The sequence below is a fragment of the Ranitomeya imitator genome, chromosome 7 (genome assembly GCF_032444005.1).
Source record: "Ranitomeya imitator isolate aRanImi1 chromosome 7, aRanImi1.pri, whole genome shotgun sequence".
NCBI classification, from domain to species: Eukaryota; Metazoa; Chordata; class Amphibia; order Anura; family Dendrobatidae; genus Ranitomeya; species Ranitomeya imitator.
The window spans coordinates 34,495,467-34,518,627 of record NC_091288.1 but is presented as its reverse complement, the minus strand read 5'-3'; the positions used below and the strand labels follow the sequence as shown (position 1 = coordinate 34,518,627).

The 23,161-nt window shown below is 41.7% G+C and overlaps 1 protein-coding gene across 3 annotated transcripts in view; it reads left to right on the top strand.

Moving 5' to 3' along the window:
• The window catches only part of KCNH7 (potassium voltage-gated channel subfamily H member 7), a 406,313-nt gene extending 397,949 nt beyond the window's left edge, over positions 1-8,364 (top strand). For all 3 annotated transcript variants that reach the window (XM_069733056.1, XM_069733057.1, XM_069733055.1), the window contains 2 exons: positions 5,744-5,936; positions 7,138-8,364. In XM_069733056.1, coding sequence (XP_069589157.1) covers positions 5,744-5,936; positions 7,138-7,386 — 442 coding nt within the window. In that variant the 3' untranslated portion in view covers positions 7,387-8,364. The remainder of the gene's footprint in view (positions 1-5,743; positions 5,937-7,137) is intronic.
• The last annotated feature ends 14,797 nt before the right edge of the window (positions 8,365-23,161 follow it).

Sequence of the window (23,161 nt, the reverse complement as noted above, 5' to 3'; positions counted from 1 at the left end):
TGCAGGCGGCCGGTTCATCGCCTGAACTCTTCTTCTGCGGATCCTTGCTGCTACGATGGATGCGGTATGTGGTTTATCAATGTCTCGCTAAATTATACAAGGTCTTCCCTGAAACAGACATTGTCTGGATGGGAGCATATGTTCTAACACCTCTATAAAATACTCATCATTGATAGCACCTTTCATGTTTAAGTTGCCCATGTCATAGGCAGGAATGAAACTCAATTCCATCAGAGATGCGGGAACTGTGAACAAGCTGCTGATAACAAGCTGGATGGTCCCTGTCCTCGATAGCAAGCTGGATGGTCCCTGTCCTTGATAACAAGCTGGATGGTCCTGCTCTTCGGTAAGCTGAATGGCCCCTCTCTTCGATAACAAGCTGGATAGTCCCTCTCCTCAATAACAAGCTGGATAGTCTAACACTTCGATAACAAGATGGATGGTCCCGCTCTTCGACAACAAGCTGGATGGTCCCTCTCTTCGATAGCAAGCTGGATGGTCACTCTCCTCGATAACAAGCTGGATAGTCCCTCCCCTTATAAACAAGCTGGATTGCCCCTCTCCTCAATAACAAGCTGGATTGTCCCTCTCCTCAATAACAACCTGGATTGTCTCACACTTTGATAACAAGATGGATGGTCCCCCTCTTCGACAACAAGCTGGATGGTCCCTCTCCTCAATAACAAACTGGATAGTCTCACACTTTGATAACAAGATGGATGGTACTGCTCATCAACAACAAGCTGGATAGTCCCTCTCCTCAATAACAAGCTGGATAGTCTCACACTTCGATAATAAGATGGATGGTCCTGCTATTCGACAACAAGCTGGATGGTCCCTCTCCTCGATAGCAAGCTGGATGGTCCCTCTCCTCGATAACAAGCTGCATAGTCCCTCCCCTTATTAACAAGCTGGATTGCCCCTCTCCTCAATAACAAGCTGGATGGTCACTCTCCTCTTGAGTTTGCAGGACACGTCGTTCATGATTTCCATAATGAATTTCCCATTTTGAATCATCTGACCACAGAACAGTCTTCCATTTTGCCTCAGTACATTTTTTAATCAGCTTTGTCCCAGAGAAGATGGCAGTGTTTCTGAATTGTGTTGATATTTGGCTTTTTCTTTGCATGATAGAATATTATCTTGCATTTGTGGATTGATCAGTGAGCCATGATCACAGACAATGAATTCTGCAAGTATCCCTGAGCCCATGCAGTGATTTGTATGACTGAATATCTGTATTTAATGCAGTGCCACCTGCAAGCCTGCAGATCACAAGTATCCAATATGGACCGTCAACCTTGTCTCTTGTGCACATGGATTTCTTTGAAGATATCATATGCTGTAGATGGTGGGATATTCAAAGTTTTGCACTTTTAGGTTGAGGAATATTTTTTCTGAAATGTTTCAAAAATTTTAGACTCCGTTGTTCACAGATTGGTGACTTCTGACCATCTTTGCTTCTGAGAGACTCTGCCTCTCTAACATGCCCTTTTATACACAGTCATGTGACTTAGTTGAAAATTGACTCTACAGCTGTTTTTTATTAGGACCATTTACTAGTCTAGCATTTTATTAACTCTCTCCCCGCTGTTTTTTAGATGTCTTGTTGCCATCAATTACTAAATTGAAGAATTTTTTCAAATGAAATGGAAACATTTCCAACATTCAGCTTCTTCTCTGTTCTATGAATAAAATATGGCTACAAGGGACTTAAAAATAATTGCAATCCTGCTTTCTTTACATTTTACATCATCCTCATTTTTAAAGATTATTTTTATATGATTGATAGCGGTCCCCGGGGCCAGACCTGCTCAAATCATACATTGATTATTATTCTAAGCCTAGGCCATCTAGGATAAGCCAATATCAGAGATATGAGATAGATAAATACGATGATAGATAGATAGATAGATAGATAGGTATAGACAATAGATAGATAGATAGATAGATAGATAGATAGATAGATAGATAGATAGATAGATAGATAGATAGATAGATAGATAGATAGATAGAATAAATTATGTCCGCCCCAAAACTATCCTTACTTTTTCTAAATATTTTCGAGCATCCTTAGTGTTTTTTACAGTTTTGGATAAAATTTAAAAAAATTAATAAAATAAATAAAATGAACCCCTTTCATTTGCACTTTTGTTCTTATACCATCTAAAATTCAGACATTTGCTAAAGAGCCTGAAATCCTAATTTTGATAATATTTAAAACTAAATCTTTACAGCAGAAACTTGCAGCTTCTTATTCCTGAAGGAAAGCAGTCTGTTCATGGCTTGAAATAGAAATATAACAAAGTATTGTGCATGTGCGCCCCCTGCTGGTTTTTAGAGGAACACTCAGTGAGTATTTAGAATATTATGCAACTTCAATATTCACTATTATTATTATTATTATTATTATTATTATTATAACGTAAGGACAAAAATAGTTCTTAAAGTGATTTTGTCACCCCATTTTTGGCCTATAAGCTGCGGCCACCGCCATCAGGGACTAATCTACAGCATTCTGGAATGCGGTGGCCGCAGCTTATAGGCCAAAAATGGGGTGACCGATTCCCTTTAATATATATATATATATATATATATATATATATATATATATATATTGTTGATTTACCCTCGCATGTGAAGCTGTGAATATTCTGGTATTTTCCATGAGTATTCTTCTACTTTGTTGCGAGAAATAGATGCTTGTAGCGAAGACCACAAATGGCAGCCCTTTCTGTGACTATAGAAGTATAGAGAGGCATGCAGACAATTCTCTATAAGCTAAAATACAAAAAAAAACTTTTGGGGGGGGGGTTTCATGTGAAGCCCATTTATTTCAATGACTTCCATGTAGAGATGAATTCGAAGTGAATCAAATTCTCAAATTTTACAAGAAATTCATATACACCAAAATCCTATTTTTTATTTTTTGTGCGATTCTTTACGGACGTTTGCGGCAAACTATAGAGGGCCAGGAAGGGGATAAAATATACATCTTCCTGGTCAATCCAATTCACATCAGTTTTTTTTTTTTTATGCAAATTGAATTTCATCCTAAAATGAGCAAATCTACCTAAATAAAATTTTGGGAAATTCACTCAACTCCAGTCCCTTGCAAAGTTTCATTATCTGAGTAATAGCACTTAATATTGGAGGATCCGCCTAATCAAACGTTTTCTAAAAAGTAGACTGTGGATGTGTCCTTTCTTACTTTTTCTTTTGGCTCAACATGTGTCCTGAGATGAGCAGAGCAGAGTGATTACATTTTTCTGATACTCTGTCTGGAGTTGTTTATGCTATGGGTGTTGTTTATGTGTGTGTGTCCACCCAGTGGCTGACATGTGTATTGCAGCCTGTCCAGAATTTTGCTAGCATGTCGCTATAATATATGGAATTTGTATTTTTATTTGAATGAAAATTCGAGGAATTGGAAGGATCTAAGACCCTCTCTACTCTCATTTTCCAATAAGAATAAAGTATGTATATATATATATATATATATATATATATATATATATATATATATATAGATGGATAGATAGATAGATAATAGAGAGATAGATAGATAGATAGATAGATAGATAGATAGATAGATAGATAGATACTGTAGATAGATATATAGATACATAATAGATAGATAGATAATAGATAGATAGATAGATAGATAGATAGATAGATAGATAATAGATAGATAGATAGATAATAGAGAGATAGATAGATAGATAGATACTGTAGATAGATAGATAGATACATAATAGATAGATAGATAATAGATAGATAGATAGATAGATAGATAGATAATAGATAGATAGATAGATAGATAATAGAGAGATAGATAGATAGATAGATAGATAGATAGATAGATAGATAGATAGATAGATAATAGAGAGATAGATAGATAGATAGATAATAGGCAGGTAGATAGATAGATGAAATATAGATATTGCAGATAGATAATAGATAGATGATAGATAGATAGATAGATAGATAGATAGATAGATAGATGTATAGATAGATCAAACTGAGTACACCCCTCCGCCCCTCAAGGCTCTCCTCCAGGGGAGATCAGTGCATGTGGATCACTGTACCTGCTATTTTAAGCTGATAAAGGGAACCTGTCAACACCCCCTCCCCCCAGGCGTTTTTAAGTAAAAGAGCCACCTTCAGCAGCATTAAGGCTGCATTCTGTGAAGGTGGCTGTTATGTTTCTTATCCCTAGGCACGCAGAAAACTTTTATACAATAGCCCGCCATACCTCTATTGTGTCCTGGAGGTATGTTTTCTCCTCCGGTGTCAACCGCCTCATAGCCGTCAATCATCTCCTTCTTGCATCTGTGCACCGCCTCCTGTGTTCCTGTTACATGCAGCACTCCATATTCTTTGAGATAATATGCAGGATTTATTCAACCCACATCTCCGTGCGATGCTTCATAAAAAGACTTTATTCTTAATGTGTGTGTGTATTTTTAACCCTTTCATACAATTGGATTAATAATGGATAGGTGTCTTATTGACATCTTTCCATTATTAACTAGGGTTAATGTCACCTTACAATAGCAAGGTGGCATTAACCCTTCATTACCCCATATCCCACCGCTACACGGGAATGGGAAGAGAGAGGCTAAGTGCCAGAATAGGCGCATCTTCCAGATGTGCCTTTTCTGGGGTGGCTGGGGGCAGATATTTTTAGCCAGGGGGGGGCCAATAACCGTGGACCCTCTCCAGGCTATTAATATCTGCCCTCAGTCACTGGCTTTACTACTCTGGCGGAGAAAATTACGCGGGAGCCCACTTCAGTTTTTTCTGTGAATTAACCCTTTAATTTTACACCTACAGCTCCAAAATTGTACACACACACTACTAACATTATTAGTGAGGAATATGTAAAAATATAAGGACTATGAAATGGTTTACTGTATATCTATTATCCTGTCGGGTTCTGTAAAATTATTGCAGAACCCGACAATTGAATAATCGGCTATTCTGCTACCTAACTCCCTATGAAATATAAATATAGATATATATATGTGTGTCAATGACACACACACATACATATATATATATATACATATATATCTACCTATTCTATGTGTAGACATTTATTTAATCTATTCTATTCTAACCTGTCAGTGTGATTTTACTGTACACCGCACTAAATTGTCGGCTTTTCTGTAGGACACCGCTGCGTATTTCTCACAAGTCACACTGATGGTCCGTGTGATGTGCGAGTTTTTCTCGCCCCCATAGACTTTCATTGGCGAGTCTCGGGCGTAATACGGTGACAATAGCAGCATGCTGCAATTTCGTACGTACGTTTAATACTGCCGAGAAAACAACGGATGGTGGGAGCTGCCCCATAGATTAACATTGGTCCGAGTGCTGTGCGATTTTTTTACACACTCGTCCGTATTACGCTCTAGTGTGACCCCGGCCTAACTGGCCAGTATGGAGGGGGCAGTGGGATCAGATGTTCGTCGCTGGATATCTTAACTACCACGTTTGATTTACTTATCTATAATATTCCGATCAGCCGAGGTTCCCACCTTCTTACTCGTTGCTTTGGCAGCCTGACATTGGCGCAGCAGTCATGTCTCACATCTCCCCGTTCGTCCTCTTTTAATTACATCTGGGCCAAGATAAAAGCAGAGCTTGAATGTGACAGACTTGTGCAGCGCTCGCTCAGAGGAACGCTGAGGATGATTTTTAATCCGTGGAATAATTTAGAGTTAATTTGTAATTACAGGCTGGAGTCCCAGATGACTGCTGACATCCAGGCTATCCTCCAGCTCCTGCAGAGACCGCCGTCCCTCGTTCCTCCAGCCTACAGCATGGTGACGGCCAACTCTGAATATCAAAGGCCGGCGCTCAGGCAGGTGCAGAGTCAACATCCTCGTGCGTCAATCAAAACAGACCGGAGCTTTACACCGTCATCACAGGCGAGTACAGAAGACGCGGGAAATACTTAGCGATGGGCATCCAAACGTATGCACACTACACAGCGGCATAGGAAGAGCATTCACTCTTCACTCCGACAGGACATGTCAGAGATCTGTTCACTGGAGCAGAAAGGAATCACCTGTCCTGTAGACAAGGTGATAAGGTTTACTCTTGGGAATAACAGTTTAAAAGGGTTGGAACAAATTAATTTTAAGGGGAATCTGTCATCAGGTTTTTGGTACCCCATCTGAGAGCAGCATGATGTAGGGGCAGAGAAACTGATTCCAGCGATCTATCACTTACTGAGCTGCTTGGTGTAGTTTTGATAAAATCACCATTTTTTCTGCAGCAGATTTAGCAGTCCTGTGAATGCTAAGCCCTGTATAACCCCGCCCACATCACTGATTGGCCGCTTTCTTTGCACACTGTGCATAGGCAAAAAACTGCCAATTAGTGGTGAGAGGCAGGGTTATGCAGAGCTCATGTATATGCTTGACTACCTGGCAGCAGTTTACTAGTCCTCTAGTGATCATCTCCTGCTGATTTAATGAAACCAGCCCAGTAAGTGACGCATTACTGGAATCAGGGTCTCAGCCCCTATATTATGCTTCTTTTAGACTAGGTCGCATAAACCCGGTGACAGATTCCCTTTAACATGCATAAAAAGTTGCTATTTGTACACAATTTGCCATTCATTCTGCTCTTTGAGAACATTGGGACGTGTACCAATAAAAGGGAATCTGTCTGCATTTTTTTTCTCTGTAATCTGAGAACATCATGATGTAGGGACAGAGAGCCTGATTCCAGTGATGTTTCGCTTTCTGGATCTGGATTGCTCGAGTGCAGCAGTTGTGATAGAATTACTTTTTTCTCTGTTGTATGTGCAGCAGTGCTGTGAATTCTGAGCTGTGTATAACCCCGCCAACACCACTGATTGGGCAGCTTCCGACGGGCGTGGTTTTACACAGAGTAGCTGGACTGTCTTGAACGTGAGTTCTAGTCCTGTAGTGATAATCTGCTGCCGATAAAACACTGATTGTATTGAAACTACGGCACGCAGCCTAAAAAGTGACACATGGAATCAGTCTCTGCGCCCCTACATCATGCTGCTCTCGGATTACGTAGCAAAAACCTGCTGACCGATTCTATATAACATATTTATATTTTTTTATATATATATATATATTTTTTTTTTTACAGAGTTCTGAACTTGTAGACTTTGAAAAACCAAAATCCAAAGAATCCCATGTAAATGCAACCTCTGAGGACAACCTGACGTCCCTCCTGGATCACGGGCGCCAATCTCCTCCGCTGGAGGTACAGCCGAGGCGATGCACATCATATCTGAACCCGATGAGACACACATCTCTGCCAGATTCTTCCATGCACCACAAAGGGAACATGTCCCTGCACAGGCACGAATCCGACCCTGGTCTTCCTGGAAAATAATCCAAAAAAAAAAAATATTAATTTTATAGGTACCTTCAAATAAATTGTAAGTGCTTTTAATAGCTGTTTTCCTCTTTGTATGTAAAATCCTCTTTACTTGACTCAGGGGTTAAAAAAATGGATATCTAATATGCAAAAGTACTGTATATTTTGATACAATTGAAGCTTAGTAAAGGTACGTAGTCATGATGTAACGTCATGGAAAAGACTGTATGCTTAAGTAAAAAACTGCCAGCATCACAAGGCACCTTATATTTTTAATTTTTTCCTTTTTTTAACACTTGCATGTTATGAAGTTTTGTTTTTTTTTTTGTTTTTTTTTAATCGCATGAAGAATGATATTAACTTATTTCTCAGAGATGTAATATTATCACGTGAAAACTTTCTGCTGGACATGAGTCAGAGTCGCTGTCAAATTCTTCCACGTTGTTTAATTGTTTGGGGTTTTTTTATGTGGATTTTGGAGAAGATTCCGCTTCGAAATCCACATAAAAAAAAGCTTCAAAAACTACATTTTTATTTCAATAGAAAAGCACACATGATGATGTTTTTTTTTCCCACGGGAAAAAAAGAAAGAGGCAACGTGTCATTTTTTAAGGTCCTTGTGTTTGAAAAAAAACAGCAACAAACTTTTTGAATCGATGCAGAAAAAAAACGCGTTAAAAACACACAAAACAAAATTATCAAAAAAATCCACGTCAGAGAAACTTATAAGAAGCTTTTTCCCGCTTTGAGTTTGTTCACGCATTTATTTAGTTTTTTTAGTTTTTTTTTACATGTAGCGGTTTATGCTCCAAAATGCACTCGAAAAAAAAAAAATTTTTTCAAATATCTTTCGAATAAGCTTCCTATTGCGCATATGGTGTTGTGTTTTTTTTTCACCTGGAAAAAGAAGCAATTTGTCAGTACTTTTTTTTCAGATGGAAAAATATGCTCTAAATTTAACCAAAAAAATGCCCTCTACGCTTAAAAGTATGTAAAAGAAAAAAAAAAAAAACATTCCAAAAGACAGCAAAGAAAACTTTGTGTTCTTTAATGTTTCTTGTTTTCGTGAGAATTTTTCAGGCAGAAAAATCCACGTCGAAGAAGTGTGTCAACATAGCCTTGCAGTGCTACCTGCGCACAGTGTGCCGTATAAGAGACTGCCACCCCTTACTGCGCATGCTTGTTTTTTTATTCCTTTTAAGGCCGGGGGAAAACAAAATGCATAAAGAAATCATACAGAAATTGTGTCTGTTGAGAATATATTCTGTTGCAATTGAGATAGCAAATATCCGCCTTTGAACGTATTTTTTTTTCCAATCTACTCTGCTTAGATCATATTCTTGATATGTCTTTATAGCCATTAAAGCTCAGATTTTCAGATACAGATGTAATGCATAAAGTACATTTCTCAAATTCTGTCATCCTGCAGCCACCACTAAGGGGCGCCGAAGAGTTTACGTCATTCTATTTGTAAATAGAACTTGGTAGTGTGCAGTAAACTCCTAAGCTCCACCTAGTGGAGGATGCAGGTAGCGCAAGTTATATCACTTAATGTCTATACAGGGTTCTATGTAACTTCTTATAAAAAAAAAAGTGAAACCAATACAGAATTTTATAATATAAATAATCATCATAGAAAAATGGGGCTGAAATACATGGTTTTAAAACTGAAAGGTTCACTTTAGAATAAGCATGCAGGCCCCATTGCTGCTAGTGTAGAGTAGATTCAATCCTGTACCTTTGTTACTAGCCCATTGAATTGTATGAGCCAGTAAAGCATGATAGGAGAAGGGGGTCCCTTGCATAGGGCCATAGGTTGCCTATTAGTGATGAGCGAACGTGCTCGGATTAGGTGTTATATGAGCATGCTTGGGTCTTCCATGTGCTCGAATAATATGTTCGAGCCCCCGTTCCTGCATCTCTCGCCACAACACATGCAGGGATTGCCTAACAAACAGGAGGGGGGTTTGCCGAGTGGTAGAATATGATGAAGAATAAGGAGAATTTCTCATTTGCTCTTTAGCAAACATTAAAATCCAAACCAATAATTCTCAAAGATTTTCTGCATCAAGCCTTGGCTTTCGTAGCCAATCCCCAAAATTCCTGAAGTACCAGAGCAATGATGACGTCTCCTAAATAGCATCGGTCCATTCTGGCTATATGACTGTATAGGGCACAACCCCATTGTAGTCTATGGGCTTTTCCTTAAAGTGATGCATTTCGGGCATGTTAATCAAACCTTTACTCTTTTTGCGTGGAATTTTTTTTTGAAAAGTGAAAAAAACTAGGGACGCAATGCTGTGAAAAAAAAAATACAAATATATGATTTTTTTATTTTTTTTATTCTGGATTTACTCCAGTTATGTCTATGTGCATATCTATACAGAACTAGTAAAAATATGATCAAAGCGACGGACGAGCAAAAGTCTTTACAAGAAACCGGGCATAAAATCAGAATTCTGTTGCAGAGCTTGTTGCGCTGGGCTACGGCTGGCGATTGACTAGGCTCGGTTTCACTTTGTCTTCCCTGTATTTTTTAGTCCCCGGGGCAATTAATAGGTTTCCAGAACATTTTCCGGTGTTAATTATAGGCCTGGAGAATAAGTCTTGAGTATTTGCATACAGATGAACAGCACCGGAGGGAACGTACGGAATAGCGCAGCCTAGATACAGGAATATCCCTTTACAAATGGCCTGTGTCTGCCAGAGTAAGCAAACATTGCTGCTGTGATGGGAATAATTACCTGCGCAGACACCAGTGCGCACTAGAGGGCGGCTGCAGAATTTTGGAAATTGACTACATCGCTGTTTGGCCATTATATCATTACGGACATTTTTTTGATGATCCATAAAACATTAATTATATCCCAAACTTTTTTTTTTAAGAAACTGTGTGTACAATATTCAGTTTGTGATTTTTACTTATCACCGCTCTCGCTATGTCCTTATATATATTCCTCCATTGCTCCTGTGTAGTGATGAGAGAACGTGCTTGGATAAGGTGTTATCTGAGCATGCTCATGTGCTAACCGAGGGACTTCGGCGTGCTCGAAAAATATGCTTGCAACCCCGCAGCCGCATGTCTTGCTGATGTTTGACAGCCACAACACATGCAGGAATGGCCTGTTCGTTAGGGGTCTTGAACATATTATTCGAGCGCACCGAAGAACCTTGGTTAGCACACGAGCATGCTCAGATAACGCCTTATCCAAGCACGCTCGCTCGCTCATCACTACTCCTAAGCAATGTTGCCATTTCTCTGCTCACAACTATTCTGTTCCGTGAACCCATTAAACATAATTCTACATTGTGTCCTCTTTCCCTTTTGGGGTGTAAAAATGGATACCCTCATGTTTACTAATCCTTAACCCAGGGGTCCCCAACTCCAGGCCTCGAGGGCCGCCAACAGTGCAGGTTTTCAGGATTTCTTTAGTATTGCATCGGAGGTAATGTGATCATCTGCACAGGTGATGATTCCAACCCCTGTGCAATACTAAGGAAATCCTGAAAACCTGCACTGTTGGCGGCCCTCGAGGCCTGGAGTTGGGGACCACTGCCTTAACCTATCCTTTCCATCCGTTTTTGTGTTCTACCTAAAAAAAATATTTATTACTCATGCTTTGCAGAGTTGGAAGTTAATTACAATAATGATCATTACATTGATCATTCACATGTGTGATCACCACTTTTTTTCCACCACCCCACATCTGATTCCAAAAAGCAATAATTATTCCACAAAGCTGCAAAATCCAAAAAACGTAAAAAAATTTTATTGATATTTCTTTAAACATTGCCCATTCACTTTCTGTAATTTGGAGATATCTAATGTCTTATCCATATGGTTCAAAATTATTTATAAATTGACAATTTACCCTTGAAAAAAGAAAGAACCAGTCTCCTTCACCTTCAGCCTTGAGGACAGGGGTGGTCATACCATTGGTGCGACCTGTGCAGCCGCACAGAGCACCAGGAGGTAAGGGGGCCACAGTCGTTCGACTGTCCTGTACTTAGGAGCGTGCTCTGATGAGTCCTTTTGAGCTCCGACGAGCCCTTTTGAGCTCCGACAAACTCTTCTGTGCTCTCTATGAGAGAGCTGCTGACCAACATCTCTGGCGGTGGCTTATCTCTTAGAGAACAAAAGGATCAGCAACCTGAAATTAGACATGATCGATCCTTAGCTCCCCCAACATGATTAGTTGGAGCCGCACATACACATTAGACTGTCGGCTGAGCCTGTTGCTATCGATGGGTTCGGCTGCCATGAGTTTAATGTGCGGGTGATCCCTTTGACGATGATTTGTTAACTGTACTCATCTGATGTACTCAAGTCCAAATCTAAACATTTCACAACTTTCCATTAGAAGCACCTTGCACCCTGTCACCAGTTCTTTTTTAATCTTGGCTTATATATTCTTAAAATAAAAAAAGTAAAATTAATCTTCACAATGTCTTGTGGCTTGTCAAATGACTCCTTATCCGGGAATAATAGCTGCTGGATTAAGGATCGATTGTCAGCTATCAGTGCCGAATTTCCCATACACTTTAGATTATTGGCCAGTCCCGCTAATATACACATGAACAGGATATAAGCTAACACACAATCAGCATGAAAAAATACACATAGAGAATGTAAGATAATATATAAATAATAATATAAACAACAAATAATGATTTGTATTACTTCATTACTTAATATTTTATACCCATACATCTAATCAAAAATCCCAATGAGGAAAAATCCCGGGGAATGCACCTTGAAAAATGCCTGTATGTCCATTTCCATTTGTGATGTAGTAATGTGACAGTAACGATTACAATATGAAAGCAATAATAGTGTATGTATGGATTTATACTGATGAGGTAGGAATATTTATGTTCACGGTAGTTTAGCTTCCCTGTAGTATTATGGGATCACTTTGCAGAGATCTGGCCATAGGTAGAGTGACTGAGCCTGTGTGTCCGTTCATAAGGTGGACATGCATATTGCTATACACTTTGAACACCAGGTGGCGCCATTCTGTGTACTATAATTAGCATATATAGTCATCACTGGATGACTTTTTTAACAGCATATAAATTACAATTAAAATTCATTTTGATGCTTAATACAGTGAATGTTATATAAAATGGCGGGACAGGTTTTATTAATAGGTTTATAAATGTCAAACATAACAATGGCTGCCATTTTCAGAACAAAAACCATCAAGGTGACAATCTGGGGGATTATTACGGTATATTATTTTGTATCTCTTTAATATCTTCTTTAGTTGGATGGGATTTACGAATTCCAGCTGTCCAGCAGCCCAGTGCCGTGATACCATGTCCCAGCAGCAAGTGTCCTTTAAAATGACTGTTTGCATTGTGCTATCACATGACCTGTCAGCGTCCCTTTAATTGTGAGTGCTGATCCAGAAATGTGCAGAGTGCAGTCATGCATAACCACTGCTGAATTCAGAGTTTTCTGCTGTCATTGTGGTGTTCACAATCATTTCTACTGTGCTGCAATGCGATACTATCCTGTACCTGTCAATTTTCAGAATTGTCTTTATTTTTTTCTCCTTCCAAATCTGTAATTAATAATTACATTGGTATATGGCCGCCAATACAATGATCTAAATAATGTAGTAAATTAAGAATAAATAATTAAATATCAAAGACTCTTAGAAAGTAAAATGCACATGGCCGGGTTGAGAAAGATGCCAGCAGCTTCTCCCCCCTCTGTTTCTCTAGACTAACAGGTCTCTCCCTATACATACACATAAAGGGAGAAAAACAAACATGGCTCCAACAGCAGTCAGTCTGTAATTTAGCTTTTGCCCCCTCCGTTTCTCTAGACTAACAGGTCTCTTTCTATACATACACATAAGGGAAGAAAAACAAACATGGCCGCAACAGCAGTCAGTCTGTAATACAGCTTCTCCCCCCTCCGTTTCCCTAGGCTAACAGGTCTCTTCCTATACATACACATAAGGGGAGAAAAACAAACATGGCGGCAACAGCAGTCAGTCTGTAATCCAGCTTCTACCCCTCCATTTCTCTAGACTAACAGGTCTCTCCCTATACATACACATAAGGGAAGAAAAACAAACATGGCCGCAACAGCAGTCAGTCTGTAATATAGCTTCTCCCCCCTCCGTTTCCCTAGGCTAACAGGTCTCTTCCTATACATACACATAAGGGGAGAAAAACAAACATGGCGGCAACAGCAGTCAGTCTGTAATCCAGCTTCTACCCCTCCATTTCTCTAGACTAACAGGTCTCTCCCTATACATACACATAAGGGGAGAAAAACAAACATGGATGTAACAGCAGTAAGTCTGTATTTCATGCTTTTCGTGGTTCGGTCAGCATCTACCGTCAGTTTCCCTTTAAAAGGGCTTGTCCGCTTTTGAGACCAGTTTTTTTTCTTAGAGAAATGCTTGTACTTTGAGCAAAAAATCTTTTTTGTCTTTGGGTTTCATTAAACACACAGCCTCAGTGTTGCATTGTCTGTTGCTGGCTGCAGAATGAGTTAACTGTGAATTGGTGAGTGAGCTGGTTCTGACAGTCTGACAGGAGAGTTTGTAACTTTATCTGTTTCTTTCTGAGCGTCTCTCACCTCATTTATAACCACAAAACATGTTAATGTTGAATATGCATGGGAAGAAAGAACCTATAAAATCAAAACCGGGCAAAATTTTGAATGAAACCCAACTGCAAAAATTATTTCTAGCTCGAAATGCAAGCATTTAAAGATAAAAACGGGCCCAAAAGGTGGACATTTAAGATGTGCATAAGACCATACAGCAGAGACCACTACATCTCTATGGGCATAGAACTACAGCTGTGCACATGCCTTGTCCATTCTAGACAACAGTCATCTAAGAGCTGTTTCACTCACTGCCCCAATACATACATACATTTTTTCTCAGCCTCCACGCTCTTATGTATGTGATTTTAGTAGGTAGAAGGGAAAAGACGACGGCCAAGAATGTCCCACAGGAATAAAGGTTTGTTGAAAACTGTCATTCAGATCCTTCTTTTCCCTAATTGCCTCCATTGGAAGGAATCTGATGACCCTCTTACCCATTAGACGGGTGACTGATTCTAAACCCAAGAGTGTCTTCATGATGAGGACCTCCTTCATAACATTCTCATACCCTGCTAGAGTATAGGGCGGGAAATATATCAGTATTTCTAAGAGAATAAAGTCTTTTAGCCTGGAATTAACTGAAAATCCATCTATGATAAGGGGAGGGGATATATGGGCTCATGCATGGGTCTCAAAAGTAGAACCGCAAATGGGACACACACCAATATCAAGAATGGGTTGGTTCTTGTCCGAACCAACTTATAGAGTCACTCTACATCAGAGCCATAACAAGAGGGTTTTCTTCATCTTGAGTAGATTCACCTTCCTGCCATTGCATGCTCCCTCTGTAACCATACCATGCAGTATGCTCCCTATGCAAGTTTACCATGCAGTATGCTCCCTCTGTAACCATACCTCACAGCATGCTCCCTCTGTTACCGTACCTCACAGCATGCTCCCTCTGTTACCGTACCTCACAGCATGCTCCCTCTGTAACCGTACCTCACAGCATGCTCCCTCTGTTACCGTACCTCACAGCATGCTCCCTCTGTAACCATACCTCACAGCATGCTCCCTCTGTAACCATACCTCACAGCATGCTCCCTCTGTAACCGTACCTCACAGTATGCTCCCTCTGTAACCGTACCTCACAGCATGCTCCCTCTGTAACCGTACCTCACAGCATGCTCCCTGTTACCGTACCTCACAGCATCCACCGTTAGCATACCATGCAGCATACTCCCTCTGTAACCATACCTCACATCATGTTGCCTCTGTAACCATACCTCACAGCATGCTCCCTCTGTAACCGTACCTCACAGCATGCTCCCTCTGTAACCGTACCTCACAGCATGCTCCCTCTGTAACCGTACCTCACAGCATGCTCCCTCTGTAACCGTACCTCACAGCATGCTCCCTCTGTAACCGTACCTCACAGCATGCTCCCTCTGTAACCGTACCTCACAGCATGCTCCCTCTGTAACCGTAACTCACAGCATGCTCCCTCTGTAACCATACCTCACAGCATGCTCCCTCTGTAACCGTACCTCACAGCATGCTCCCTCTGTAACCGTACCTCACAGCATGTTGCCTCTGTAACCATACCTCACAGCATGCTCCCTCTGTAACCATACCTCACAGCATGCTCCCTCTGTAACCATACCTCACAGCATGCTCCCTCTGTTACCGTACCTCACAGCATCCCCCGTTAGCATACCATGCAGCATACTCCCTCTGTAACCATACCTCACACTCACAGCATGCTCCCTCTGTAACCATACCTCACAGCATGCTCCCTCTGTAACCGTACCTCACAGCATGCTCCCTCTGTAACCGTACCTCACAGCATGCTCCTTCTGTAAGGTAACGTTCACATTTGCGTTGTTGGGTGCATTGTTGTTGACGGATACCGACGCATGCGTCATGCGCCCCTATCTTTAACATGGGGGGGGGCGCATGGACATGCACCGGTATGCGTTGTAATGCGTTTTACGATGCATGCGTCATATTGACGCACAAGACAGGGCGCAGAGGACGCTACTTGTAGCGTTTTCCCTGTGCCGAAATTCCTGATCTTTACTATCTTATGACAACGCATGCTTCGCAAAACGCTGTGTTGTGTACATGCGTTGTTGGTTGCGTCGCTGACGCTGCGCCCAACAACGCAAATGTGAACGTTACCTAACCGAACCTCACAGCATGCCCCCTCTGTAACCATACCTCACATCATGTTGCCTCTGTAACCGTACCTCACAGCATGCTCCCTCTGTAACTGTACCGTGCTCGTCTGTAATCATACCTCATATCATGTTGCCTGTGTAACCGTACCTCACAGCATGCTCCCTGTTTCCATACCACACAGCACGCTCCCTCTGTAACCGTACCACACAGCATGCTCCCTCTGTAACCATACCACAGTGTTCCCCAACTCCAGTCCTCAAGAGCCACCAACAGGTCGTGTTTTCAGGATTTCCTTAGTATGGCCCAGGTGATGGAATTGTTGCCTGTCTAGATGATGGAATTCTCACCTGTGAAATACTAAGGAAATCCTGAAAACATGACCTGTTGGTGGCTCTTGAGGACCGAACTTGGGGAACACTGCCTCACAGCATGCTCCCTCCTGCTTAAGGGCTGATACTGACTTCCGTGGACTTCAGTCTGAGCACAGAGCACAAGGGAAGGACTGTCTGTGGGTCTCACACCCTGAATACGACCACGTCACAAATGTCTCTGAGGCTGTTCAATTTGGGTCAGTATACCCTCATGCGTATCGTGCATTACGATCCGCGCCCAGACCTACATCCATGGACACCTTCATGAGTCTTAAGATTTCACTGGTAAACTATGGAGGAATCCACCAAAATGTGTTCAATTTCCCTATAGCACCTCCGCAGGGGAGATTAGGTATTACAAAAATTCCATTTAAACCAACCTATGCCCTGCAGCGCGCTTTCAACCCATGTTCCACTATGACCAATTGACGATCCTGCATATAATTTTCACACACATCCCAGTCTTCAATCAAAGTGTTACTTTTATCATTAGAGCCTACAAGTCCTTAACACCAGATCCCTTGAATTTTCAACCTTACGTATATAAGCTGTGAAGTCTACAGATTCGAGCATAAGTGATAAATGTAAATAATGCTTTAATCTTTCTAATTAAATTTAAATATTTCTTTTTTTTACAGACATTAGATCAAAACCCATCGATGTGTGTAGAGATTTGTTGTAAATGATGCATAGTTTTCAACCTTTTTCTTAATATTAATGGATTTTATAAGCGTCACTTTTCGCAGCTATGAGAAGAAACTGGTGCTGCCCCTAGCAACCAATCAAAGCTTAGCTTTCATCTGCAAAACTGGTGTTGAAGAATAAAAGCTGCCTTTTAATTGGTTGCTATGGGCAAGCAGTGTTTCTCCTTCGTTTTGACAACGTAGGCCCTGTTCACATCTCATTTTTGGTTTAGAGTGTACACTAGGAAAAACTCATGCTCATAGTGTCTTCATCGTGCTCTAATACTATGTTTGAGTCCCCGCGGCTCCATGTCTTGCAGCTGTTAGGCAATCCCTACATGTGTTGCTGCTGTCTAACAGCCAATCCCTATGTGGTGCTGCTGTCTAACAGCCAATCCCTATATGTGTTGCTGCTGTCGAACAGCCAATCCCTATATGTGTTGCTGCTGTTGAACAGCCAATCCCTATATGTGTTGCTGCTGTCGAACAGCCAATCCCTATATGTGATGCTGTTGTCGAACAGCCGCGAGACATGCAGCCGCAGGGACTCGAACGTAGTGTTAGAGCACACCAAAGACACTCTTAGAACTCGAGCATGCTCGCTCATCACTAGTCCTTACTAGTGATGAGCGAGTATATTAGTTGCTTGGGTTTTCCCGAGCACGCTCGGGTGATCTCCGTGTATTTGTAAGTGCTCAGAAATTTAGTTTTCCTTGCCACAGCTGGATGATTTACGGCTGCTAGACAGCTTGATTACATGTGGGGATTCCCTAGCAACCAGGCAACCCCCACATGTACTCAGGCTGGCTAGCAGCCGTAATTCATGCATTTGTGTCAACAAAACCAAAATCTCCGAGCAGTCACAAATACTCTGAGCTCACCTGAACGAGCTCGGGAAAACCAGAGCAACGAGTATACTCGCTCATCACTAGTCCTCACTCTTCGGTGACTCATGCGCTATCTAGGCCTCATTATGTTGTGTGAGGTCCAGACATCACCAAAGAGTGAACACTGAAGAAAAGATGACCAGAGATGTGGAAAGTGATCCATCAGACTATGGGCAGAGGTGGTGGGCCAGGTGAGAATTTTGTTTTAAACCCGTACTTTATTATTCTGTAACCTCAGAGAATAAAAACAAACCTTTTATACCAGTAAGGCCACGTTCAGTATTTGGTCAGTATTTTACATCAGTATTTGTAAGCCAAAATCAGCAGCGAAAAGAATAGAAACACGTCACCACTTCTGCATTTTACACCCACTCCTGGTTTGGGCCTACAAATACTGAACACATTCTAATTTTTGTCAAGAGTTGCTCATCTCTATAGCCCACATTCTCGAGCGCCTCCTTTATGACATGGTACAGAAAACCGCAGGCTCAAGCTTCTCGTGAATACTGTATATGCAATAAATAGTCAAAACCCTTAAAGAGCTGAAACCAGAGCTTGGATTGGTTGCTACAGGCAAGAAGGCCTTTTTGTTTTTCTTTAACATTAGACCATTTTGCTAAATTTTGGAAAAGTGCCGTTTTATTTCATGGTGCCCGACTCAACTGTTGTATTGCGTTAGTTCTAATTTTGACCATTTCTGGATCACTTTTTCAACGGCAGCAACCGGAGCTGGTGCCATTCGAGTTGCAGGATCCCGGACTATTGACCATTTCAGTATTTCACTGCCACTGGTCAAAAACGCTGATCACTAGTGATGAGCGAACACGCTTGGATAAGGCGTTATCTGAGCATGCTCAGGTGCAGAGCGTCTTCGACGTGCTCGAAAAATATGTTCCAGTCCCCACGCCTGCATGTCTCGCGGCTGTTCGACAGCCACAACATATGCAGGGATTGCCTGTTTGTTAAGTAATCTCAATGTGTTGTGGGTATCGAACAGCAGCGAGACACGCAGGCGTGGGGACGCGAACATATTATTCAAGCACGCAGAAGACAGTGTTAGCAGCCGAGCATGCTCAGATAACACCTTATCCCAGCACATTCGCTCATCTCTACTGAGAGCCAACTCTTCTTTTGATTAGCCAACCTGGCGCAACTTAATGTCACATCACAACGATGAGGGCGGCTAGTTAAAAGAGCTGTGGATGTCCCCCGCTAGGACGGTGGTTCCCACAATCTGTGGCCAATGGACCAGGTCCTACAAATCGCACCAACTCTAGACACAATCTATCAAAACATACAATGTTCTTTTAAATTTACAGTCCCAAAAATCATTGATTCCACCATGTCGGATTTTCTACACGAAATACACAGATTGCAAAAACATAACCCTATGTAGTAGCGGGAGCATGATTAGAGACCATGTAAGGATTTCACATGTAATGTATCTATATTTTGTAAGGTAATTTACCCGATCTCCGGGCTAGTCCCCAGTTCGGGTATGGATGGCATGCACTTGATTTTACAAGTATATAACTGTATGTACATATTGTAAGTAGCACATTTTAGTGAATGTAAAACGCTATAAATAGCCCAAAAATTGAAAAAAAAGCAATTAAAACTAAAAAAAAAAAAAAAAGTTAGGATTTCTATATTGCTTGCCGTATAAAGTTTTGGAAACATTTTACAATGTGTAAATATGGAAATGTATAATTCACTGTAAATTATTTGCAAAATGCTTTAGTATTTAGAGATGAAAAATATATGCATTGTTATGATAATAAAATAGTAGTTTCTAAAATATTAAAGGTATGTTTCATTATTGTGTGTGGATGTAATATGTGCAAACAATCTGCCATTTTTAGCCAGAATCTAATAATACCTTGTAAATCTAATGGTCGCCACTAGAGGGCGCACTATTAGAACGCAAGTTAGAATGTCTTCGATGCGAGATCATATGGGAATCTGTAGGTTTATAGCATAGAGCATGAACATTAAAAGCTCTAACACATTTTCGGCTGTCCACCCAATCCAAAAAATCCAAACCATTAAATATCCTCAAAACACCATTAGTGATATCAACCAATAGAGATTTCCACCTGTAGGGTGCTGATTGGTTGGTTCAGAGGTCTTTAAATATGGTGAGGTGAACAGCGATCCTTAAAAAGGGGGTAATCCAGCTCTAGCAGGAGGTCTCTGTCTAGACTTATTCCAGGTTGCACACGTCTGTACTATTAAGACAAGTGTTATCAAGCTTGTAAAATTGACATCCCCGACTTCCATCTCCCAAAGATGCAGGAATTGGAGCTTGATTATCCCTTTAACGCGTTATTTCCAAGTGGGCAAGTTTTGCCTTTTACAAGACATATGATAATATAGCGAACCCCAACAGATCCTAAGAACAGTGCTCCGATTGGATGGAAAGCACGGTGCGCCGATTGGATGAGAAGAAGGGTGCGCCGATTGGATGGAAAGAGTGCGCCGATTGGATGGAAAGAGTGCGGCGATTGGATGGAAAGAAGGGTGCGCCGATTGGATGAGAAGAAGGGTGCGCCGATTGGATGAGAAGGGTGCTCCGATTGGATGAGAAGAAGGGTGCTCCGATTGGATGGGAAGAAGGGTGCGCCGATTGGATGGGAAGAAGGGTGCGCCGATTGGATGGGAAGAAGGGTGCGCCGATTGGATGGGAAGAAGGGTGCGCCGATTGGATGAGAAGAAGAGTGCGCCGATTGGATGAGAAGAAGGGTGCGCCGATTGGATGAGAAGGGTGCGCCGATTGGATGAGAAGAAGGGTGCTCCGATTGGATGAGAAGAAGGGTGCTCCGATTGGATGGGAAGAAGGGTGCACCGATTGGATGAGAAGAAGAGTGCGGCGATTGGATGGAAAGAAGGGTGCGCCGATTGGATGAGAAGAAGGGTGCTCCGATTGGATGAGAAGGGTGCTCCGATTGGATGGGAAGAAGGGTGCTCCGATTGGATGGGAAGAAGGGTGCACCGATTGGATGGGAAGAAGGGTGCGCCGATTGGATGGGAAGAAGGGTGCGCCGATTGGATGAGAAGAAGGGTGCGCCGATTGGATGAGAAGAAGGGTGCGCCGATTGGATGAGAAGAAGGGTGCGCCGATTGGATGAGAAGAAGGGTGCGCCGATTGGATGAGAAGAAGGGTGCGCCGATTGGATGAGAAGAAGGGTGCGCCGATTGGATGAGAAGAAGGGTGCGCCGATTGGATGAGAAGAAGGGTGCTCCGATTGGATGAGAAGGGTGCTCCGATTGGATGGGAAGAAGGGTGCTCCGATTGGATGGGAAGAAGGGTGCACCGATTGGATGGGAAGAAGGGTGCGCCGATTGGATGGGAAGAAGGGTGCGCCGATTGGATGGGAAGAAGGGTGCGCCGATTGGATGGGAAGAAGGGTGCGCCGATTGGATGAGAAGAAGGGTGCGCCGATTGGATGAGAAGAAGGGTGCTCCGATTGGATGGAAAGAACGGTGGCGGTGGCCCATTCTTGCATTTCAGATTTGCTGCTTGTGGAGCCCAGATGATGGGTGAGTGACCCATTAAATAGGTAATACTAGTACAAAGTGACAGATATTTCCTATCCCCACCTCCCTTAGACGGATTGCCACTCTTCTCTTAAGACGAAGTTCAGACATTCAGTATTTTACATCAGTGTTCGTAAGCAAATCAGGAATGGAACAAATACTACTATGTGAGCGTGACCTTAGCCTGTGTATACTCCGGCCGCACAACCAAATTTAAAGGGAACAGGTCATTAGATTCATGCTGGCCGGACCACAAGCAACACGAATGCGTGAATCAGTCGGACTTCACGATTGCAAAACAGGTAAGTTTCACTCTCAAATGCTAGTGTTTCAGAAAACGAACCGGTGACCATGGGGGAGAGACCGGACTAATCAAATGCAACACACACAACTCCTGCCTTCATCACTAAAGTTGATTGGCAGGTCTCTACTAGTGATGAGCGAACGTGCTGAGATAAGGTGTTATCTGAGCATGCTCGGGTGCCAACAGTATCTTCGGCGTGCTCGAATAATATGTTCTAGTCCCCGCAGCTGCATGCCTCGTAGCTGTTCGACAACCACAACACAAGCAGGGATTGCCTGTCGAACAGCCGCGAGACATGCAGCCACAGGGACTTGCACATATTCAGGGCGAGACGCCCTGAGGAAGGTAATAACCGAAACGCGCGTTGGGGTGGGCGGGAGTCGGCGCGGCACACTGTACTTGTATTAGGTATCCTGTCCTACTTACATAGCATGTATTTGTACCATGTTTAGTGCACATTTGTGCATAGGAATTTCCCTGATTATTGCAGTAATGCTATCTGGTACTATATGTTTTATGTACAACATCCTGATTGTTACAAGCATTGCGATGTGCTTTATCTTACTGTGTCAGCCTGTCTCCCTTGCCATATAGTATGTTTGTGATTGCCGAGTAGCTGCTAGAGACTTTTGTATTTTTCAATAAATTTGTTATATTTCTTTACATTATGGACTTCTGCACTGGTTCTTTTTTGTAGTTTTTACACAATGAATTCGACCAGTTTATAAAACACCACTTTTTTTTTTTTAATTCACTAGCTTTATTTATACAAATGGTGCTAAGAAATAAAATAACTAATAAAATATGTATTTGATTGCACAAGTACAAGTGCATGTATGGTTCTTGCAAACAAAAAAGAAAAAAAAAAAATCAGAAGTTTGAAGAGAGCAAAAAAAATAAAAATAAAAAAAAGTGAAGATTCAGATTATATAGCACAATATGGCAAGAAATGTACAGAAAAGCAGAAAATTGGTTATATCATAAGCCGGGAGTGTGAAGTGCTCCTACTAGTCTGGAAGTCGTAAAAAGTTTTTTTTTTTTTTAAATGTTAGGCAAGTAAGAGATCAGGTTTTCTTAAAGAGCAAGTTCTCAAAACTAAAGGTGGCAGGCAGCGCCCCTAACGCTCCGGAGACGCACGCGCCAATATGGCCACCAAGGTTTATCCACCATAGTCGATCATTTTTCAGAAATAAAGTCCACTGGCTTTTTTCTTTTAGGTCGGATAAAAATGCATTCAGATTCTGCTAGAAACAAAC